The sequence below is a fragment of the Schistosoma haematobium genome, chromosome 1 (genome assembly GCF_000699445.3).
Source record: "Schistosoma haematobium chromosome 1, whole genome shotgun sequence".
NCBI classification, from domain to species: Eukaryota; Metazoa; Platyhelminthes; class Trematoda; order Strigeidida; family Schistosomatidae; genus Schistosoma; species Schistosoma haematobium.
Window position 1 is genome coordinate 43,223,642 of NC_067196.1, and position 20,965 is coordinate 43,244,606.

General features: G+C 29.5%; 1 protein-coding gene across 1 annotated transcript in view; it reads right to left on the reverse strand.

Annotated features, from left to right (window-relative positions):
• Positions 1 to 20,965, reverse strand: part of PTK7 (Inactive tyrosine-protein kinase 7) — an 85,985-nt gene that overhangs the window by 22,216 nt on the left and 42,804 nt on the right. The window contains exons 7-11 of the mRNA XM_012940127.3: positions 11,201 to 11,363; positions 7,842 to 8,068; positions 3,426 to 3,583; positions 2,934 to 3,075; positions 922 to 1,209 (exon numbers count right to left, since the gene is read on the reverse strand). Of these exons, the coding sequence (XP_012795581.2) occupies positions 922 to 1,209; positions 2,934 to 3,075; positions 3,426 to 3,583; positions 7,842 to 8,068; positions 11,201 to 11,363 (978 nt within the window). The remainder of the gene's footprint in view (positions 1 to 921; positions 1,210 to 2,933; positions 3,076 to 3,425; positions 3,584 to 7,841; positions 8,069 to 11,200; positions 11,364 to 20,965) is intronic.

Consider the following 20,965-nt stretch of genomic DNA (forward strand, 5'->3'; position numbering starts at 1 on the left):
ACCAAAACGTGGCATCAGTGCTTGAAGTCACTAACTTCTAGTCTGAGCCATGTTGGTAGATGCAGACTACTTGGTTGGGGTCCGTGTGTCTATCGTAACCAATGGTTGGAGACTCTTGGTGACATGGCTCAGAATCGATCACAATGGCGTCGGTGTATATGCTCTCTGTCTTCCCTTAAACTAAGAGATTAAAATCACTTCATATCTTTCTTTCTACGAACTAACTCTTTCTTCCTGTACTATATCCTTATTGCAATCTTTCTTTTATATATATTACTACCTCTGAATTAACTACTTTTATGAATTCGGTGTTCGTCTTGTTGTGTTAATGAGGTATGGCAACTTGGACCGATGCATATATGTGCCTGGTCCTGCGTTGTAGCTGACTGACTGACTGATATGTAGCATTAAACAGGCACTTTTGGTCAGAAGGAAAATGTACTTAAATAAATAAGAAATCAATATTTTGGAAAAGACTATTCAACTAGAAAATTTATTGTAGATTTCTTTATCCTCGTTGAATGGCTTCCAAGATAGGAAGTGTTATCCTTTTGGAACAAAATGTTAAGTAACAGAACTATAGTGGTTTGCCTTCGTTAAATATATATATATATATATATATATATATACATAGGTGTTCACAAACATATTTACCATAAACAGAGTACAAGCATTGTAACTAGTCAAAGTAGTGCGTTTAATGTTATTCAATTAATATAAACCTGAAAATGGACGGTAGATAAATAAAACGCTCGTATATTGGCATTATCGCTCAAAATTTATGTTTTAGGTAATTAATAAATCAGATTCAACTATACAGTATGGTTAGCAATAAATTTTAAACAACAACCGTGGCTGAGCTAATAAATACTCAGTCATTGCCATGAAAATTCTGATAAGGCAGTGAACAACTAAACTTACCTCCAACAATAACACTGACAGTCATATTAATTTGAGCATTCTTATATGTTGACTTGGCTATACATACATAATCACCGGCATCATGTTTTTGTACATACTGGATAATTAAAGTGCCACCTTCTACTTGATTAGGTGGGCGAATTCTTTGCAAATCACTAGAATGTGGACCAACTTTACGAAACCATTCAACAGTTACTGTACCATAACCTCTAGCTTTACATGGTATTCGTCCTTGCATATTAATTTCAAGAAAATGTTCACGAAATTCACGTAAAAATTGCAGTTTAGCTATAATTAGAGTTTAAAAAAAAGCAGATAAAAGGCTGGGTAACTATCATTCATAAAAGTGCTGTATGCTTTATGAAACAACTGCAAAGTGCATTCGATTGGTTGTTTCTCGAGAAGAGTTATTATCACATTCTAAGAGTTTGTATTTCTAGATAAGTGTTGTACTTACGTATTTGGGCCAGTGCGTCAAGGTGATTAGCATATAGTATATTAATTAATAATCAGTTTCCAAACAGTCTAGACATAGTTCATTATTATCACTAGAAGAACAATTGAAGTGAACGAAGACAGTTGGGGTAACAAATTTGTTGTTTGACGCAAAATCATACAGTGGGTTAATAAAACATGAAAGTCATACATTAAATACACATTAAACACACACTACATGCACATCTTCTTTGTGTTATCTTATATACACCCAATAGTTCTTTCAATTCTGTTATTTCGATTGCTTTCAGATTTCCTTCTTGTTCTCTGCATTACAATCTTCTGCTGTCAGGCTTTACACTTCCGATTGGTGCTTCATACTACTTATATCTGTCAAAACCAGTAGCGTACACTACACAATGACTAAAACCTTTCATCTCATTTCGATTATCATATTAATTAACTTGAGCTAATGGTGTTATTTTTATAAATATCAAGTCATAGTATTTATAAATTTTGATGTCAAAAAAGGTGAGAATCAATCTCTTTAATAGTTTTTTTCAATAAACATAGTTCTTTATGCTTATTATTTGAAACAATGTTGAGGATTTACACAAAAACCATAGTTATTAGTTAGTGAACTTATGTGTCCTCGTTAACAATGTTTCTCAGGTACATCATCTTTAAAGTGGTAGATTCTATATGACAGACATAATACAGAGCGTACTTATGATTTCGGTTTAACAAACTTTTTTATTCTCTAACGGTGAGCACAAGAAAGAGGTTTTTATAGCACCATTTATCATTGCATCACAATAGTAGAGAATTCATGATTCTTACAGGTTCACATAACATGGTTTTTGACAAGTTTATGTGTAGTAGTCTGGATGTCATGGTTCTTCACTCATTAAATTTGTTAAACTAATTTGAAAGTAATCTATTGTGAATGAGGAACTACAATCAGACATTAAGCATATTAAGTAAATGAAGGCCGATAAGGTTGGAAAAAACTTATCAGGCAAACGAAAACATTTTTTTCAAAAAAACGTATTTTGCCTTTTTAAAATGAAAGTGTAATGATTAAGAGTGCACTGTGTTCTATTGATACTGTTCGGTTGCTCAAACCAAACTATATGAAGAAGGGTTTGAACCTATAATTTAGTGACTACAAGTTGATCGTTTTAAAGCTTGAGTTGCTGCTTCAATATAAATTGTACCAAGCTTCTTTCAAATAAAGTTTTGACCAAAATTAGGTTAAATTTGAGTAAACTTGTTTTAAAAAGCATTCTTATACGAAAATCAAATTTATGCAGACATCACGTTAAAACCTGAAATGTTACGTTATTCAAGAAAAGCGAAACATTGTATGTAAAAATGAAATCCTACTCATATGATGACTAAATGTTTTCGATATACTGATTTTCAAGCATTTTAAATGTATGTACTACTTACAGGAAAACTGTCTATCAAAATGTAATATTTTGAATAACTGAAAGAGATCTATGACTTACATCCCTTTTAAACATCAAACCTAGTTACTTCATTTAAAATAAAATGGTTGATAAGATCTCACTCACCTTTAACAATTAAGGTTTGTTCACGACCAGACCATCTTTCCTTATATCCATCAGTTTGAACGAAACATTGGTATTGACCCTGATCTTCGGGTTTCAATTCAGGAAATCGTAAAGTTTCACCATTATTCTCTAAAGCCATAAGCTTTAAACAAATATATTTATTAGTTAATGTTAGAGAAGAATTAGTTTGTTGATAAAAGTAAACTGATTAGCTAATTATGCACTTAAATCAACAACACTACTTGTTAAATAATGAAACCGGGCGATAACTAAAACATATGACTTTCAGCCTTTATGTTGTAGGTTCAAACCTCCTTACCCCATTTACTCAATATGGTAAGATGGTATCATTCACCATCAGACAACTACATAAACAAATTATAATAACAGAAAATGTTAAATATCTGTGTGTTATGAGGTATATATTTACGCATTATATTGTGAAATATGCCGGTAAATATAGACTGTTAAGTTATATAATTATAAACTTACACTATTGGTGTATTTTTCTAAAACACGTTGATCTTTTTCCCAATAGACAATACTTCCTGGAATTGAACGCTTTTTAATACCACAATCTAGTGTAATGGAACTGTCTTCATCTAAAGCATGTTCTTCATGAGTCAATGGTTGGTAGAATTCAGGTGGAACTAAAATCAAGATTTTTAAAAATTTTATTAAATGTGATTAATCGAATTCATAATTAGATTTATAGATACAGAAAGAGTAGATTAGGGGATTTATTAGAAGGTATTTAAAAGATGAAATTACAGGAAAACAATTTTCAAAGTGAATACTTACACTTTTAGATAAAAAACTATTAAGTACGATCTCTTAACAACACTTAACTGACAAGTGGACTGTGATTTAATGAATGTTCAGTGGAATTACCAAACAGAGTAATAGAATTAGTACAAATGTGTGTTTATGGTCGGAAGTAATATTTATTAAATGAAGAATAAAACAAAAATGCTAGTCGGTTGAATTGTAAGCTAACAACCACGTCGGGTATGAGACAATAGATGGTCGAGGAATATCGTAAGTTGATTGGAGCTAGACATACACACTACTGGATTCCGGCTCGGTGGTCTAGAGACTAAGGGTTTGCATGCAAGACCGAAGGTTATGGGTTCGGTCTACAGATGCAAAGTCGTAGATGCTTACTGCTGTGTTCCATACTAGAACGAAACAGCTGTTCAGCGCCTTCTGGTTTTCAAGGGTTATTTAACCAAGATCAGTTGGTGGTACAAAATATGGAATACAATTAGAAATTGTCAAGTTTATTTAGCCATAATCATATGAACAGGTGATTAACTTTTGAATAACTAACATTATCGAGCTAGTATAACAGGTTTAAATATTAACAGTTTTAACTTTCTTCCTTGTTAGTCATTAAAACAAATTACAACAAAATTATACCCTTAATGTTATTTTGTTTCCCGATACATTTAGGCGTTAAATTACTTTCTTTTTTAATGAATTGTAATTTTAATGATCAACACGATCACTGTATAGTAAAACAAGCTAAACAGATGAAAGTGTATAAAAGTGTGTCTGTTTAAAACGGTTTAAAACTGTTCATTTGTTTAACAAGTTGGAATAACCTTGAAGGAAATCTAAAATAAGTAAAAACAAACGACTATACAAGATCACAGATTGTATTAGAATGATTTTTTTTAAAAATGAAACTTTTGGTATAAGCATCTGACGAAAATTATGAAATTCATGTTTCACATTCATCAATACGTATAAAGAATGATTCATTTACACACCTTGAGAAAATACTACTACCATTCTAAAAATTGTATCTGTATTTTCTGGTAACATAACTACAGACTATGATACATAATTATTATAGTTTCAAAATATTTATTCAAGATTGCATAATGAAGACGAGTTAACCTGTAGGTATTTTCATTATTCATGTTTTCTCTATTTATCATGGAAAAAATCTGCATCTAATACTTCGACTAAGATACACAACCATTGTAGTTTAACACCAAATATTTATCACAACTATAAGCAAAGATGGATAGTGGCTAGCAGTGGAATTCAGGACATGCGTTTCGTCCTATTTGGGACTCTTCAGCTTGTGACTTTAAGCAATATCGAGACAATCCGCACAGGATGCACATATACTAACAAGAGACTGATCAATTGTAGTCCTAAATAACAATGGGAAGATGCAAGTAAAAAACACCAATTGAATTTATCATAACTGATGAAATTCACGAAGTTTCATTGATATAAACAGTTGTCATTTTTATGATATATTATCTTCAGCATGTTTTTGTGGTTTCTGTTGTCATTATCAGGTATGGTAGTAAATCTGTGATAACTAATATATAACGAATGTGTTTTAGGCTCGATGAGTTGCCTTAATTCTCTATCAGTCATAAATATTAAAATATGAGTGAAATGAAAGAGAACTGAAAGGTAACGACAATAGATGACAAATTATTATTACAGAGATATATAAGCTTACAATAAAGAATATGAAGGATAATTGAAATGAACAGAGAAATTGATATCTTCATACTCTACATTTTCATCGCTCACTGATTCAACATAGTTTTCATTTTCCTAAATTATTCCATTCCACGAACAAACTTAACATTGTTATCAGCATGAAAATTCCAACTACTTCTTTCTTAAATTTGCATTATTTAAATCTTGATGAATATGATAATTTGTTGACTCCATTTGAACTTGTGAAAAGTATTTCCACGTGTACTGTATCATATTTACACAACCCACATTACTCATTATATTGCATCAGAAGCGGTTTGTGGAGATTTTAGAAATTTCACAGATTGAAATCATGAGTCAATTGAAGCTAGACCACCATGGAAAACCTGGAATCACTGGACGGCCATTTCGTCCTAGTATGGGACTCCTCAGCAGTGAGCATTCACGATCCCGCACCCAGTGAGATTCGAACGCAGGACCCATCATTCTCGCGCCAAGTGCTTAGCCAACTAGACCACTGAGCCGGCACCCAACGAAACGGCCGTCCAGTGCTTCCAGGTTTTCCATGGTGGTCTAGCTCCAATTGACTCATGATTTCAATCATTATATTACAATTTAATTTTATTCATTAGAAGCAAATATAAGAACAAATAATATTTAGCAATACTACTTAAAGATAAGCTATACATTCATTATCAATGTATTCTTATGTGAAATAGTAAAATACATGTGACAAAAATATAATTTCCAAAAACATTTAATACATTCAATTTCTCTTATTTAAGACAAGAATTTCACCATATCGATTATCTCACAGTACAAAAAGTGTTTAGCGCGAAAAAAATATATAAAAGACGTTTAGTCATATAGTACAACTGTTGAATTGTTTAGTTAATACGACTGAATTGAGTTTATTTCCAGATTTCAATTTGTTATTTGAAACTTCTTAACTAACTTGGTCAACTTAACGAATAATAATGTTGTGTCAATCTAGCTATTCTGAAAAGTATTGATATTTATTAGTACTCATTTAGAAATGAGAAATTTCAACTGTAAGATAAACAATAAGGATAATCGTTGATTCTCTACATTGTTATTATGGGGTCACTGAACGTCTGTTTATATGTCAAATAGGAATACATTATTCTATGATAGAAAAATGGCTGAAATAAAAAAAGTTTACATACAACAACAAAGTTAGATGACATGTGACAGTTAATAGAATATTCCGGAATTAGACTCCATGCTGTTTAACATTTATTAGTAAAAGTGTATATGTAATTTCAAGGGAATTGAAATGTTGTATGAGATTCGAATGCATATCATTTACTCACTTTCACAATCTGAGTTCTTACCAATAAACTATTAGAACCGCAACTCTGTGACTAACAATATTTAATTATAACTAATACATATCGATTCATATCAGATTTTTTTGTGGATATTATAGCAATTTCAATTAGCACCATAGAAAACCTGGAAGCACTGGATGGTCATTTCGTCTTAATCTGTAATATCTATTGAACAAATACTGTAGTGAACGAGAGCCGAGTAAGGACAATCGAATGTATTTGAACATAAAATTACAGCACATCGTAGTAAAATCTGAAAACATCCATTAATTATTTAATTTGCAAAATATCAATCAATTGTCTCAAATTTAACTATTCCTGCATTTCCATACCAATCGGTTTCTGTTCCTGGTTTTTTCCTTTCTTGATCTTAATCTTTTGCTATTAGACATAATATTCCTGACTCGTGTTATATACTACTTATATCGATATAATCAGCACACACCATAATACTAACTGGTAGAATTAAGTAACTTATTCCATTAATAATAAAAAAACTTATCATAAAATACATAGTTATAATTCGATCAATAAATTGTTACCAAACTTTATAAAAATCAATTTTATTCATTTCTAACTATTATCCTATTTGACTAATAGATGACAACTGATATTGAATAATAGAATAAATGAAGATAAATAAATAAATTTTCCTAAGAAAAAAAACACCCCCTTAAGGAATACATAATTCATTTAGTTAACAAGATCAAAGTATATTCCAAATCTATAAAATTTATATTTAAAATATATTTAAATAATTTATGCGTTTTTCTTTTTTCTCTTTTCTTTTATCTTTTTTCCTTGTTGAAAATGTTTTTAGGTGAGAATAAACGAAAAGAAAAGAAAAGATTTCAATTTTTCAATAATAAAAATTAAATATTATCGAAATGAAAAGTTGTCAGAATTCAATTTTCATTACACAATGGATAATATTAAGTTAAATGAATTTCAGAGAATATATACATTATGAATGTGTACATGTTAATGAATGAAAGGTTAATAATATTGAATCTTTTTCATATATATTATATAAATAATAATTAATTATTAAATAAAGAATAATGGAACTTTTAAATAATTTACTTACAATTAACTAAAATATCAAATACAATAGATGCACGACCAGCGGTATTCGTTAAAATCATTTCATATGATCCAGAATCTAATTCAGTAACAGAATGAATTACTAAATGACGTCCACGTAAAGCATAAATTCTAGGTTTTGGACCATTTAACTTTGATTCATCTATCATTGAAGATGATGAAATTGGAGGCCAAATAGGAATTGATTGATGCTCATCTTTTTTATGCCATCTATAAGTAATAAAAGTAGGTTAGTCATTGGTAATCGTCATGAAAATAGAAAAACGAATAGACCTATTTTTAAATGTACACCCGCTTTTACAGTTACGGTTCATTTCAACCACAATATTATTTCGTTATTGATTTCAATGTTGTTCTGATGTGAATGGATTACTGATGCTCCTGTGATTTATTGGAAAATAATAAATCTCAATGAATAAAATTTGACGAATTAACATAATAAAATATACAATTTGAACATTCCTACTGTTCTTTTGACGGTTTTAAAAAAATGTGTTGGTTTAACTCTTTTTTTAATATACATTCTTTTGAGTTTATGGGAAGCTTTTATTCAGTGACAATGAATAACATAGATTACTAAATAAATGTTTCGTAAACACCACAACCATATAGTTTTATCAATAATCTAATCCCTCAAATTACTGTTCATCTTAATTCCTTTGTTTTAATGAAAATAAAAGCATTAGGCTTAGATTATGGTTACTATTTGTGAACCTTCAAACTTAGAAATCAAGTGAACATGGATACAGCATAAATTATATAAATGATTAATGAATAAAACTTTATGTTATTATCTTTAATACAACTACAATTGTAATAATCATTATCACAAAATTGTAAACCATTTTTCATTATCTCAATAACAACAAGAACAAAAAATCAGATAAACATAATGTTACATTTATGTAACGAATATCAATATGATACATAATTTGAAACATTGAAATTATGATTATATTTGTTAAATGATCCTGATTATTAATTATAATCTAAGGGTAATTCACTAAGCATTGAATATTCGGTTATTATTTGTGTGTAAATGTGTTTGTATTTGCAAATGTATATGAGTGTATGTGCATATGTGTGTGTGTGTGCAAGTGCACACTTTTTTTCTAATATTCATCTTGAATATCGAGTAAGTACTTGATTGGTTTTATTGTGGGCAGTTCAGAAAAAAAATTACAAAATTACCAGTTGAAATGTAACAGAATGTAAGTGAAAGAATTAATTAATTATTCTAAATAAAGAAGTTAATTTTTCTATTATACATGATAGTTTAATAAATTGATAAATACACATAATGTACATAAGTATACATGTCTGAGTGATTCAACTAAACTGTAGTGAAAAAAAACACTATAAAATGTTACAATAATACTTGATCAAGAGAATACTGTGTCAGCCATCGCTTTGTTGCTGTTGTTATGTTGTTTGTGTTTTTTTAAACAAACAATCTTGACAATTGAAACATTGCACTGGATTACATATTTATAATATATAATAATCATAGTCATCATAGAAAAAAAATGATAAAGGTGTATCGTATATATTTGAAACATATTTGAAACAATTATTCATTTAATACAATCATGTATAAGTTTGTTTTAGTCAAAGAAAATGTGAATAATCGAAAAATTTTGGTAACATGAATAAATGTATGAACCAGTTAGAAAATATGTTGACAATAAGGAATTGGAAACAAGAGATGGATCTTATGTTACAATTTACTATACACATAAACTAGACAGGTGGTTATATATTTAAGTTAAAATTATATTACTATAAAGAATTTCAGTGTATTAATCTAATCTAACTTTAAAAATAAATTTTATTAAGCGATGAAGTTCCAAGGTTTTTAGTATGTTTAAAGTTGATTTTTCCAGGGACTAATGCTCATTGGAAATTGTGATGCATCAGATAACTGTTTTATTCTAAATTCGATACTTTTTAGTTGCGTACACAAACAACCTTAAAACTATTAGTTTATGTAGTATTCTGAACGATTTAATCGAACCATTAGGTTGAAATTCTGTAGTTCACATTTTTGAATGTTAGTCAATGTGTGGTGTAACATGATTCTTATTCAATGACATTAATAGGAGTATTTGTCTCACTTTCAAATTGGTCATCTCGAGATCACAGTATCTCAACAACATCCCATAAATGTAGTTTTCAACAATATTAAAATACATAACAAACGTAAATATACAAGATGTAGAGCGGAATAATTTATTATTCACTTATATAGGATACTCCAGTAACAATTTGTTCTTCATAGGTTTTGCGTTATAGTATATGACATAGACGGTAGAAATTAGTGTGCTGAAGATCAGATTGAGTGACTGTGATTATAGGGAACTGTTTGAATTTCTAGATCATAACTTTTACAAATGTGCATTTGTTTCTATAAAGTATTATTTCAGACTCGTTTTCATAAACTATTTATGTCTATTAGCCTTTCTTCAAAATGTTCACAACCTATCAAAAATATAATAGCTGAAAAACTCGAGAACTAACAGAACGGTTCTAATATTTTCCCCCTCTTTCCTTTGAATGAACGAATAGAGATTACCAAAGAATCTGTACAACAAGTTTATTAAGCGACAAAAAGAGAAGTCAAAGGAGTATAATTGACTCGAGATATTTAAGATTGAATGTAAGTGGTAGATTATCACTGATGGAAAAGATTTCATTCACATTTTCTGAATAACCGCAGGTTTATCACTTACATAACTTTGTTCTTGTGGATTCTTTACTGCAATTGATCACATGCTATTGAATAAAGATTCTAGTAATATTACTATTATTATAAATATTATACATTGATCTATTTTAGCCATCTAAAATATGAACTTAAAATGAGATGAACACACTGACCAACAAAACTGCGACGAAAGAAATTCTGAACTATGTGTGTACAAATATATCTGTACTATAAGTTTACTTTATGAAATAACCATGGTTGAGATTGTTCACGAGATTCAGGCATCCGATTTAATAATGTCACTCTACTCAACTAATAATCAGATATTTCATTTATCTAATAAATTTGTTATTAGAACATAAAAAGCATATTTCAATCAAAATAATAAAAGAACAATCAGCCAACATTTTAAAGCATTGAATCACAATACATAAAATCTACTGAAACAATTGGTATTTGTAAATAAAATCTAACAATTTGTGTTTATCTATTGACGCTTAAGTTGGATGATAACAATCATTGATTTGATGTATTTTCTACTGTTTTCTTTGTTATATAAGTAAATAACATACTGCTCTAATCAAGACAATAGCTACATAAATGTTCCTTTATTTAAAAAAATACAAACACTTGCTTACATAATTTTTGGTGTTGGATTTGAGATCTGATCGGTAACAAATGAGTTAGATGGTGATTCATCAGAATAATAACGTAAATTTGCATCTTCATTGATTCGAACAATATATGGTTGATTCTTTTTTAGACGAGGCGAAAAATTCGATCGCTTTGGGTAATAAAGAGCTAATAAATATAAAGAATAAAATGAATTAAAAAAACTTTTATTACGTATTATTTGCAAGTAGATAGAATTTGATAAGAATAACATGGTAAGAGAAGATAACAGTCTTGTTTAATATTTTCCACATTCTAATTTGTTCCATTCAATTGAATCAAGTTTAAATGATAATTTAATTTTAGAAATATATATTCTCTTTATTTGTCCTCACTAGTCCCTTTGTTAAAGAATACTAAAAGTGTAGTGAACGAGAGCATACGTAGGGACAATTGAATGTATGTGAATACAAAATTACAGAACATGTTAGTAAAATCTGAGAACCATACAGTAAATACTTCATTCGTGAAATGTCAATTAATCGTCTCAGACTTCATTGTTCTTTCGTTTCCACACTAATCACTTTTTGTTTTCGTTCACTTTTATTTGATTTTTTTAGCGTTTTGTCTCCAGGCATTTCACTTTCGATTGATGATGCATACTACCCATATCAATCGATATCAGTAGCACTCACCACAAAAAGTATTGAGTTAAGCCTGAATGTAGGAGTTCAAAATAAACTTATTCCAATGGTTGAGATCATGAGTCAATTGAAGCTAGACCACCATGGAAAACCTGAAAGCACTGGATGGCCATTTCGTCCTCTTTTGAGACTGGACGGCATTAGTGAGTGTGTCACTGAATTTCGTGGATTGGTTGAAGTTAGACACTAATATCGTTGGATGCCGGCTCAATGGTCTAGTGGTTAAGCGCTCGCGCGCGAGGCTGATAGGTCCTGTGTTGGAATCTCGCGAGGCGAGGTCATGGATTAGCATTACTGAGGAGTCCCATAAAAGAACGAAAAGGCCGTCTAGTTCTTCCAGGTTTTTCCATGGTGGTCTAGTTTCAATTGATTCATGATTTCAACCATTGAAATTACTATAATATCCACAAAACCCTTCTGATAATCTTATTGTCAAACTAATTAATATATATAATAAAGAAACTAATCACTTTCTCAATTAAAAAAAATCTACCTACATATATTCAACCAAGTAAGTAACCAGATAATATCGGTTCCATTTATAATTTAAATCTAGTAACCATGTTCATAGTGAATTATTACGTAACATTTAAAGTATAAAATCAATAGTTGTAAATTATCAATACCATTAAATGAATCAAAATTGAAATTAAAAAAATGTTTGACTAAAAATTATTCCACGTTCAACCAATTCTGCTTATGGATATAAGAAGATGACACGACAAAAATGAGTTATTCTTATGAAAATAATGAGACAAAAACCTAATAGAAGAAGAAACACAAATTTTATAGTTTAATAAAACTAAAAATCGATTATTATCATGATTATTATGGTAGAATCCTACTTATTTCTTCATGTACAAAACCAAAGCAAAAATATGGAATATTACAACAGAATCGAACATTATAAGCAAAGATGGATGGTTGGTGGCTGGCAGTGGAATTTAAGATACATGCTTCGTCCTATTTAAGACTCGTCAGCTTGACATACATTGTTTATTTTAGGTTTAGTTTGATTCTATATCTCCTTCCATTCAACACTGTTGTTATTTTATTTTGAATTTTGGCGTTATGGAATTTTATTTAATGGAATTTCACAGTTGTATTTGGTTAGGAGATAAAGAAATAGTTTAACTATTGCCTAATGATTGTGATAAACATTCGAGTATTAATTGTAAATGTTACATGAAATGCATAGGTGGATTAAAAAAGAGTTTTTGTAATAATTAAACCTAATAAAGTATGACATAGAATATGAAAACAGGCAAATTTTACCAAAATAGTCATTTTCGAATACTGATATTTCTGTCCAAATGTATTATAAAATTAGGTATGCAAACTATGCGTACATTTTTAATCATGAAAATGGTACGCATAAAATAAATAAATATTAAGGATTACGAAACCTTACAAAGCTAAGTATTGTTGCTTATGACTGCTTACATTCCAATAGAATTATGAAATTACTTTTCTATATAAAATACAATATACAAGTAATTTCCTGCTGATTGTCTTTTTCTTCCTTCTTACATAAAATATGTAATATTGAACGTCGTAAATCTTAGCATCGAAAGTTCAATAACCGATCAAATCATATATATTTGTATATAGCAAAATATATAAAGTTTTAAAGGGATAAACAGTGAAGAGTATATCACAGCTTGGATCACAAAATAAGAGCTATATATATTTCATTCTAAATAGAAACTTCAATATTAGCTTAGATTCTAATCAAGATATTTTTGGATATGTTATTATTGGAGTTTTATGTTGCATTGACATCTTGGTTACATGTTAAAGCAAATAAAATTCAATTATTTTATGCATATCACTTATCATTTTTAAGAAAATGTTGAAATTCTTCAGTTTATAAATCACGATTTACTAGTTTCGCTGGGCTGGTAGAAATTTCACCTAAATGGATTAAAATATTTCATTGCTTAGAATGTATATTATAAGAAGATCGATAATTCTTCTAGTTTGCTGTCGAAAATTTTAAATCGGAGCTAACCAACAGAAAATCATGAATCTAGGATTTCGCGTTAGTTGGCACTGGTAAAACTTATCCTTAATTCATAAAAACTTGATCCAAACCAGAATGGAACCATGTTCCACAATGATAGACACGTTACCACTAAGTTATTTGGGTATCGGCTTATTTGCTATAGAAACTAGATTTTCATAAACTTATATGATCGTTTACTTATAACTAGTGTCATATTGTATAGTCATAAAAGGATCATATACATATATAGTGGATAATCAGAATGTTACTATTTATTAATGCTAGCGAAATCAAAAGGAATTTTGGTCAGCCACAGAATAACAATCTATTGATCCAAGTTCGACTATACATAACGAATAATCTTTTGAGACTACAACACATAAATGTTTTCGAAGTGAAGTTTCCACTATTTTCAGAAAATATAAAATATCGTTACATTTACATAACAAGCGTTTTTTAGTAATAACGAACTATTAATAATATGATGTCACTAAAAGGAAAGACTATGAAAGAATCTACCAAAGTTAATACACATACATAAAATATGTGCCGTTTAAGGATTAACTAGGAATAAACGAAAATGTTAAACTAAATTTTTTTTAATATCTTGCCTAAAAACACGCAAAAGTAGACATCACTGATGTAAACTTATAAGATGTAACTAATACAAACACTTTCACTTACAGAGTTTAATCTGTTCAAGTTATAAGCGAGTAAATTTGTTGTTAAGATCATTGTGATCACCGTAGTGAAAATCCAATATCAACTATTTACGTAGATGTGGTACAATTAGTATATTGTACAGTTTGATAAAAACTTTTAAAATATCAGATTATAGCCAGATTTTAGGCACTGAACTTTAGAATACTTGTTCTTTGTTTAAATACTGGATTTTGTTTTAAAACGGTTACCCAAATCGAATGGAGACAAGATCAATTTCCTTCATTTTGTTTTATATTTGAAAAATAAGTAAAACTTAGTTTATTTTCTACAATAACTACAAATGACACTGGTAACTACTTCCTCTCAGTAATATAAATGTTCACAATTTCATCCAAAAAACAAACGAATATAGAATGAAATTGTCGATCGAATCTTAATGACCACTTTCAAAAAAAGATGGTGAGGTATGATATTAGTCTGCTGGACTGGAATCCATTTCATTGCATCTGTATTAAAGGCTGAGTCAGTGAATGTAGATTTTGATTCTCATTTAGTCATATGAAAAGTCTTCTGCTTTAATTACGACAGCAATAACTACTGTCATTACTTTCAGTCGCAATGCACATAATCTTTTAGGCACAGAAATTCATTTATGAGTTGCTCAATATCAACGATACTAAGAATGCTTTTGAGACATTAACTCATGTGAAAAGAGATATGATCTGAAAATTTTATTATAGATGAATTAATGGTGTACAATACATTGTAGTTGAAAATAGCTTTCAATGTATAGATTTACAAATAAAATTACTGAATCAAGATACGTAGATAATTATTCACGAATGATTGAGAATCCTCTGAATATTTAGTTACAATTTGATGATGTACTGCTTTATAGAAGACAAACAACAAAATAGAAAGCATACTGTTGTATTTTCACTACGCTCAACTGCAATTCTAAGAGTGGAAATTAATGTCCGTTGACAAGCTATATTCAAATGCATAGTGAATTCAAATGAAATCATTTACATGAGTTAATGTTTTATAATTTAACGATTTCAAGCCTTAAGAAATTGTTTTAGTATAATTGTGTAGTGAAATGGTAAAGACAGTGTACTCAGATCATTGTAAGCTGCTTATCTAGTGTTCAATTGAACCACAAGATTAACATTGACCAGTCATTTTCTATTATTTCATAAGACGTAAAACATTCAGCACATACTACTACGAATACTACTACTTTAATTTAACTGACACGATCGTGTTAGGTATCCATAGCCAAGTGTATTTCAGTTTACTAATTTCTCAATGTTGTCTAAATGATTTCTAATAATTTTCTAGTTGATGTCAATTCGTGAGAAAAATTATCTTGAAAATGCAAATCTACTTTTCATTCTACTGAACTTTCTCCGTATAATTATCGTTGCTTTTTGTATAATAAGAATACAATTAATTGCCTTTGGCGAAAACCGAACTGACGTTCTGCTATCTAAATTAAATTAAAACTAATTTACAATTTTACAGAAATGAAAATTTAAAGCCAACATTCAAAAATTATTTGTTTAACTTTTAGTTCTCAAATCAATACTGTTTACCTATATAAGTAATCACGAATGACTTGTAACTTCTGTAAGTAATTTTCAAGTTGAGTATCGATGAAAACTAGAAAGCACAGGACAACTAATGTTTTCATACTTAAGACTACATAACTGGTGTCATTCCAATAAATTATATAAAATCTTAACAAATCTCAGTTTACTTATCAATCTACTGTAAATAACTACTATCCTTCACCATCAAATCTCTCATTAAAATTCAATATTAATCATCAGTTGACGTAAAACTGATTATTTGATAAGAGAACGAGTTCTTTAGCCGAAATATTTGTAATTTTTAAACCCAGAGGGGAATTTCTTTATGAATAGACTATTCTATAAATTCATCAGGCCATTTACATCAAATTTGATGTTGTCCCACAAAGTTTTTTGAATTTTTCATTTATTTATAATAAAGAATACTAAAGATAAATACATAAATACGAACAATAAATAATACACATTGATATCATTAAAAATGTCAGCCAGTCAACAACAACGTAGAACTTCGTACGTACGTACACCAGTTCAAGTTGCTATACCACATTACCACAGAGATACAACTGTCGATTCGAATCCCATAGTGATAGAGGTAGTATAAGTATAGACATTAATCGAAAAGACTAGGGTTTGAAGATGTTATTCAAGAAGTATAATCCAGTGAAATAAATTTGGAAAGAGAAAAAAAAGGACACGAAAAATTCGGAAAATTAGAATTTAGGAGAACACAAAAGGTGGATACACCTGTGCCATTGTAAACGATTTTGAGCCATGTGATTTAGGGTCTCTAACCATCGGTTGCTATCGTCTCGCGGATCCCAACCAGGTAGTTTACATCTACCAACATGGCTCAGTCCACTTGTCAATGACTTCATGAATTTGTGCCATGTTTTGGTCTGGCCATACAAAGAAATACAAAGAGCTTAGTTATTTTGGTGTTAATTTTGACAAAGTTTTAAGGTTTGTATATTTGTATTAAGATGATAAAATCAAGAAATTTGACGATCATTTATAAAAAAGATGATTGAACTAATCGTTTTTATAACCGATACATTTTCGTTCTATATATATGCGTATACGCATACATGATAGTATGAGTGCAAACCTATGGTTAAAAATTATGTTCCTTCACCAGATAGTTGCGAATCATTTTAATTATAAATATAACACAATAATTACAGAGTACCAAATAGAATCATCTAATATAATTTTCATTTTCTGTAATTATTATCATGAACTGACCTTAATTATATCATCTAAAACCACAAAGTATTACATCTGTTTGGTCTTAGTATAAAACTTCCTAGAAATGTACATCCATAAAAATACCTGAGAAGGATCGACATAGGACCTTCAAGTATAATAGCGATTGCTTAACCTTTCAACCACTAATTTGGGATTTCATGGTTTAGTTAAATTATTTCAACCAATTTATTTTCCAACTGCTTTGACTGATTTTCGCTTCTTTTAAACTTATAAATATTGAATTGAGTTTTTTTTGTTACTTCTGAACTGTCATCATCGGTGAAATATTATTTCAGCTATTTTCCGATGATACCTGTTTGATCGGCGAAACTAAACATTAAGTTTAGGTATTATGTGCTGAATATAATGATATTGTGAGGTTTTCAATACTAGTAAGAGTTGACAATAAATATATATATTTCCCATTCTTGTATGAACAAATTATTCTGTGATGGTTGTATTAACTGAGAGAGCTTTATTTGACAGGGATTAATATTTTTCAATAATATCTTCATATGTAAATATAATTTATTTAAATAATTTGATTTGTTTTCAGCATTTGAAAACCATTGCACGAACGGTCTTTTTAACAATGAATATTAAATTTTAATAGAAAATAATGTCCAATTTTTGAGTGAATCTACTGTCGACTGTAATAAATGGATATATAACTGAATTTATAATAAGTTATTTACTGTGTACAGATTTATGTGTTAGGGTTTTAGCCGCACTATATATATGTAATACTATCCAGATCCTTAAATTTAATTAACCTAACCAAAGTTCTATCATCCAACCTGTTGATTTAACGTCTAATACCTGAACCGTTACGCTACTGTTACGATGAACTTATTTTATAAATTTGTGAAAAAATCTTTAACTAGTCCCATAATCCCATGGTCATTAACGAAGCAATTACCACAAAATCTGAATGAGAAAAACAAATAGCAGTAAGTTGAATTGTGAATAATATATGTCCGAAAAGCTAAGCCATAATGTCAGTATAGTAAAATAAATCCAAAACAATGATTTTATTACTTTTAAAAATACTTAGATAACACTACAGTTGAGCAATGAGTAACTGATAGTCAATCGATTACTTTGAAAACATATTTGTTTATAATGACTTAATGTGTCCAATTTTAGTTGATATTTTAATAATTAAAACCACGTATGTTTCCTAACTAAATAACATTTACTACTAAATTTATTGAGCCATCAATGTGTGTAGACTTAACTAGCTAACGAAACATGTAGCTGACTCAACAAATACCGTTTTAATATTCGTTTAGTCATATTGGTTTGATAGGTTTTATCGATGATGTATCTTCAATAAGACCATGAATAATCACCGAGACAAGCAATAAGCATCATGACATTTCTCATTATGCTAAAGAACTTATAATCTCTGGAAAAATAATCTGAAGGTAATTAAGGCATCGAGATGAGCTACTCAGAATACAAAGCACAACTTTTAGGTTCAAATATCATATATGATGAGCAGTAAAATTACCTCCTTACACTCAGGACGTTTAGGGTGATAGCGGGAAATTAATTTTACAACCGTAAGTAAAAACGATAGTGTCAAACCTATGGAATGCCCAATTTTGTCCCTTTAGATTGTATGCAACATGCAGATAAACAATTTCACTAAATTCCGAACTCAAACCCTTAATCGTGAAACAAAGCTTAACTTGATAGCATCACGTTTTATGGACGGATTAATCGTGTATTTTCTAAATGAAATCGATTCATCAATATGGCCATAAATAATTTTTACCTTATAACTGATGTCAGTTCGTAGTGAAAATCGTAAATCTTAACCCCTAATCTTATCTCTAAATACCTAGCTTTAACTAGGAACAATGTGGGAATCTCTGAAAATCTATTTCGCTCCCTTTAAGGGTTTAAGAAGATGAACGAATTATATTGATTAGGACGAGTTTACATGTCGGTTTCTTATCGATTTACAGACACAGTAAACTGTAGAAGACATAGTTAAGCATACTAATCATGTTAAATCCGTTTACACTCTGCAATAATATTTTCCCAATAAATCATCCATTTATGAAAGCTGTTTTCTGACTGACTAGAAACTATCCGGAAATTTTTCATTGTTTTAAGCTCATTATTGTACTAGACTATCGCCCATACAACTTAGTGTAGACCGTGGATACATCATATATATATAGTTGTTTTGTTTAGTTATTCAGGTTCTCTTAAATTAAATAAATATTCATTAAAGACGAATATCTAACTAGTAATCATTAGTTGTTACTTCAAAGTGGAATGACAACTGTTGAACTTGAAGCTTCACATCGAGAGCTGGTTTCGACTAGATAACCAATAGAAAACTAATAAGCAAGATATAGCTGTTTTGTTTAAATATCGTACACTTGGGGGTGCATATTTACTACCTCACCATAGTTCTTGTGTTTATTTAGACGCAGTTCGCTCTCGAATAACAGAGATATATGAAAATCTAAAAAATGACTTTATTACTGTTGAATTTTCGAGAGTGGATATGTTAACTTATTTAAATCATCTTATGACTAATGCCTAGAACATTCAACCTAAAATAACGGGTTACATAAGCTTATTAATGCACAATGACATGCATGCGTGTTACATAATAGGTTTAGTGAAAACTTAAGTCCTTCATATAATTTGGATTTTCTTTCAATTTAAGGTTGACTAATATTGAATTCTAATAAACACTGCAACAAATTAAACATTATTATTAAAGACAGTATCATGTGAGTAATTAAAGTAAAATACATTGAATTCCACTGAGGAATATGTAATAACTATGCAATATTCAACATAAGCCACATGATGTTGATTTAACAAATAACTAAACAATGTCTACTTAGGTGGTCATGTTAAAATTTTATGTAATTTTTATAGTAACTTTGTATGATAAATCTAATAAAACAACTTATTTTACTCTATTCAACTAAGTAAAGGTTCTTGCGTTTGACCACTTAAACTATCTGATTGTCCATCCTAATAGGCAGTTGATTGGAGGTCTATATCTTATACTTGTTGGTAGAGCATGTAGACATGGTAAACATGTTCTACTATCTGATTGTCTATATCAGAATTTCTTTTGATTTATCTATATACCACTTTTTTATTACTTTTTTTTGGCAATCATCCTGGTAATATAATTCCGCTATACTGAAATATGGTGTGAAGAATTGAACTGCTCAAAATATAAGCTAGGCTCTGAGTTGCTTACAACTGAACAACATGGTAGGTGAGGTGTATTTTGAACTCCTAACCACGTTACTAAAATTCCAATAATTTATTCCGCAAACTACAACTCGACTATTATCCTAAAGTGATATAATCTGGAAAGAAATCTGAAAATAGCAAGTGTTGTTTTAATCTAGTTTCAAACATAAGAACAATACTCACTACAAATCATACAATCTACAAGTTTAACCTCAACAAACTCACAATATATCAAGATTCTTATACGTTGTAACTAGTAGGAAACGGTAAACTTAGTTTCTAATTAGTTTCATGTTCCTCGTTAATAGATCTTGCGATTAGATCCAGTGTTTGATATTATTA